The sequence below is a fragment of the Geospiza fortis genome, unplaced genomic scaffold, assembly GCF_000277835.1.
Source record: "Geospiza fortis unplaced genomic scaffold, GeoFor_1.0 scaffold26, whole genome shotgun sequence".
Taxonomy (NCBI): domain Eukaryota; kingdom Metazoa; phylum Chordata; class Aves; order Passeriformes; family Thraupidae; genus Geospiza; species Geospiza fortis.
Window position 1 is genome coordinate 465,201 of NW_005054425.1, and position 4,019 is coordinate 469,219.

Consider the following 4,019-nt stretch of genomic DNA (forward strand, 5'->3'; position numbering starts at 1 on the left):
GAATGCCCCTGTCTCAGGGAATCACAGAAATCACAGAAGTCACAGAATCCCTGAATCACTGAGTGAGGTTGGAGAAGATGTCTGAGATCATGGAGTCCAACCTGTGACCAATCCCCACCTCGTCACCCCACCCAGAGCACTCAGTGCCACATCCAGTGGTTCCTTGAACACCTCCAGGGACAGTGACTCCCTGGGCAGCCCCTTCCAGTATCCAACATCCTTTTTGTGAAGAAATTCTTCCTAATGTCCAACCTAAACCTCCCATGATGCAACTTAAGACTATGTCTTCTTGTCGTGTCACTAGCTGCCTGTGAGAAGAGGCCAAGCCCCACCTGGCTACAGCCTTCTTTCAGAGAGTTGTACAGTGAGCCCCTGGCACTGCCACCATGTACTCGCTGTGACAGTTTCCTTTCTGAAAGAAAACTTTCTGGGCTCTTCTCCAGGAACCTTCCAGTGTGGCAGTGCTGGTGCTACTGTGGCAGGGCATGGGGCAGGGCACAGGCAGTGAGTGCAGTCACCCTGGGCTTGTGTGGCACAGGAGGGGGCAGGACAGTGGCAGGGCCTGAGCCAAGGTACCTTGATGGTGGTGGTGCTGCGCTCCTCGTACTTGCACTCGCAGAGCAGGCAATAGGCCTCCACATCATTGCCAGGTACTGGCATGGGCTCCACCACGTGCAGACAGTTGCTGCAGCACAAACAAACCACAATCAGCAGCAGCACAAGGTGAAACCAGTGCTCTGTGCAAGGACACTGGGGTGACTTTGTCTGTGTCCCAGCTTTCCGGTCAGGCTGATACCACTGATCTCGTGTTAAGAGCTCCCCTCACAGCCCAGCTGCCCAAAGTCCCTGGGATAGGTTGTCCCAGCACCTTTGGCAGGGATCTGGTCCAGGTGGAAAGGATTGGAGGGCACACCCTACATCTGCCAAGAGTGGTGGGTTAATGTATCATCCCAGATCCCTCAATTTCTGTTTAAAAAAATGCCCCTGGCCTGGGTTGAACATCACCCACCAAAGCAGCTCCCTCTGCAAACATACAGGCAGGGAATCCATTCCTCAGCATCAGCTGGGAACTCCAGAGCCTGGCTGGCACAGACCGACCCTGAGGCTGCTCACTCACTCACTCACTCACTCACTCACTCACTCACCAGTCCTTCTGGGACACATTCTTGTTGTAGATGTGCCCGCTGATGTTGCGGTACGGGGGGCAGATGCACTTGCAGCGAATGTCCTCAGAGCTCTGCAGGACACAGGAGCCATGTGAAGAAGGGGACACAGCTCTGTCCCCTCACACCCCACCTCTGCTGTGCCCCACACACGGCTCGGTGTCACCCACCTTGCTGGCCTGTGCTGGGGGACACAGGACACAGCCCAGCAGCACCAGCAGCAGCATGGGGCTCACAGAGTTCCGGGAGCTTGGGGTGAACATCCTGGGAGCCTGAGGGAACAAAATTCACATCCAGGATAGAGCATCTCAGCTGAATGCAGTCACAACGAGGTAGTCAATAGATTTTTTTTGGCCCACTTGCCTCTGTTTTGCCCAGGAAGAAGAAATTTGTTCCTGAATCGCAGCTGATGCCAGCCAGAAACTCTTGGAAACAACACAGATCCCAACAATGCTCCTGTCAGAAGAGCTTCCACCAGGTACAACCCCACATCTAAACTACACCAGCCCTGCAAAAGTATTGCTGATTTCCTTACAACTGGATTTGTGAGTGGTAAACCATTCATCTTCTGACACTCAAAGTCTTGCTGCTGAAGGGAATTATGTATTTTCCTGTCATGAGCTATGGGAAAGGGGTGGAATATTCCTAAATATTCCAAATAAATTCCTAAACCTCCTTTATCTCAAGATACCTGTTCAGTAAATCCTGATTTTAAAATTACTTCGAGCTGGTAGCTTGGTGAATTCATTAACGCCTTCTGCTACATATCACAGAATGGTTTGGGCTGGAAGGGACCCTAAAGATAACCTCCTTCCAACCCCCATGTGTGTGGATAAAGTTGTTGCAGAGATGTGTGCTTCCATAAATCCATAAGAATATGAATTTATTCCCTGTGCCACAAAAGGCAAGTTTGCCTTGGTCAGGCTGGTGTTCACCCTGAGAGAGAAACGGTGGAACAGGTGTTGGGGGACCTTGGGACAGCAAGGAAGAGCTGTTTCAGCAGAGGAAGGGGAAGGGAATTTACACCTCCATTAATCAGCTCCCAGGTAATCCCACAGTTTACTCCAAGTACTTGTACTCCATCACCTGACCTGATTCCATTGGGATTTTAATCACTGCAATATTCCATTCCCTTGCTTTATCTTATGTCAACACCTTAAATTCACATAATGGATTACAAACACCAAGTTCCTTTCTTCTTTATCTAAACAAAACACCAGCAACTTCTAACAAGCTGCCAGACCTCTAAAATGCATTCCAGTCCTATCACCTCATCCCATGATTTATTAAGGTTTTGTACCACAGCTTCAAAAATCTCCTCAAACAATGATCCTTTCCAGGGAGACTCCCCTGTACATCAGAGGTTCAGATCTTCATCACAGATGTGGGGAACAGGACTGATCTGAGCTGCCTAGTTCCCCATTTTAAGTGGGTCTGGACTTTTGTCTGAATTTTTAACACAACAATGGGGCATGTGCCATTGCTGGGCATGCAATGCCCAACTCTCAGCTGAGTTTAGAATATCTGAACAACTCATAAATGTCACTTTTAAAAATAGGAACGGAAAACACGAGATCTATTATACCGTAAAGAAAAACTTAGAACCTGGGCAGAGTTCACGCACCATGAAGTGCAGAACACCCTCAACAACACAAAGGATAATCAAGGCATATTTAGCTCCAATATATTTGACAGCAAAAAGATACATGCACACATGCCTTACAGCTATTTTTTCCAGACCATCAGCCCGGGCCACAGCAGCCATGCAGCCAAAACCAGCAGAATCTGGACCAAAATCTGCCAGAGCAGGAAGCACAGCAGAGGGTGCATGGTTGAGCTGAAGTTCTTGGGGGCTGTAAGTGCGGCAGCTCCCAGGATGAGCCCCCACAAAAGACTGTCCAGAGCATGGCTGCACACAACCACCCCCTCTTCTCCCTGGGATTGCCCAGTAATCACCTCATCTTTAACCTCCCCATCCCTGCAAGTGTCCAAGGCCAGGCTGCACGGGGTTGGAGCAGCCTGGTCTCGTGGAATTAGTCCTTGCCCATAGCAGGGGTTGGGACTGGATGAGCTTTATGGTCCCTTCCCACCCAAACCATTCTGGGATGATTCTGTGAACATCACATGGAGCACTTCTAAGACTCCAGCCCGTTTCCCTCCCCGGACCTGTGCTCCAACCATCCCCGACCCGGACCCAGGGCAGGGCCGGACCCCTCAATTCCCGCCGAGGGCCCGGATGCCCCCTCAGCCCTCCAGGGGCTTCCCCCGCCCAGTCCCACCCGGGATGCCTCCGGCAGTGCAGGCCCCCGCCGCCCAGCGAGCCCCGGGTCCTGCACAGCCCCGCACGGTCCCGCCCCGGATGCGGGGAGCGGAGCAGGGCCAGGGCCCGACGCCCTCAGCCCCCGGCCATACCCACCCCCCATCTGCCCCTTACCTGCCCCTCACCTGCCCCTGGCGCCGGCCCGAGCGCGGCCCCGCCCTGCAGGCCCCGGCCGGGCGCTCCCCGCGTGCCCATTTGGCCCTGGAGCGTGACGCGAGTGATGGACAGCTCCGCTGGCCAATCGAAGTCCGGCAGCCCGACAGCTGCTGAGGGCGGCCCCCCGAGCTGAGCGGACGCGGTGGCGGCGCCGTCCGTTGCCGTTGCCGTTGCCGTACGGGCCTTCGGCGGACTTGGCCCGGGCAGCTCCCGCCTGGCTTCCTGTGGCAGCACCCGCAGGGCTGCGCCGCCTCGTCCTGGGGCTGAGACGCGGGATGGCCCCGCTCCTTCTCACTTCACATCCCCGTTCTCCCCTCACAGCCCCTTCTCCCCCCACACCCCCAGCTCTACCCTCACGGTCCCACTCCCCCTAATGCCCC

General features: G+C 54.3%; 1 protein-coding gene across 3 annotated transcripts in view; it reads right to left on the reverse strand.

Annotated features, from left to right (window-relative positions):
• The window catches only part of TMEM9 (transmembrane protein 9), a 6,544-nt gene extending 2,856 nt beyond the window's left edge, over window positions 1-3,688 (reverse strand). Inside the window, exons 1-4 of one of the 3 annotated variants that reach the window (XM_005426787.2) lie at window positions 3,609-3,688; window positions 1,334-1,435; window positions 1,146-1,237; window positions 577-685 (exon numbers count right to left, since the gene is read on the reverse strand). In XM_005426787.2, coding sequence (XP_005426844.1) covers window positions 577-685; window positions 1,146-1,237; window positions 1,334-1,426 — 294 coding nt within the window. In that variant the 5' untranslated portion in view covers window positions 1,427-1,435; window positions 3,609-3,688. Of the gene's footprint in view, window positions 1-576; window positions 686-1,145; window positions 1,238-1,333; window positions 1,436-2,886; window positions 2,925-3,597 lie in introns of those variants that run through there. The other 2 variants (XM_031061785.1, XM_031061786.1) reach the window with 2 other exon arrangements.
• Window positions 3,689-4,019: the final 331 nt, after the last annotated feature.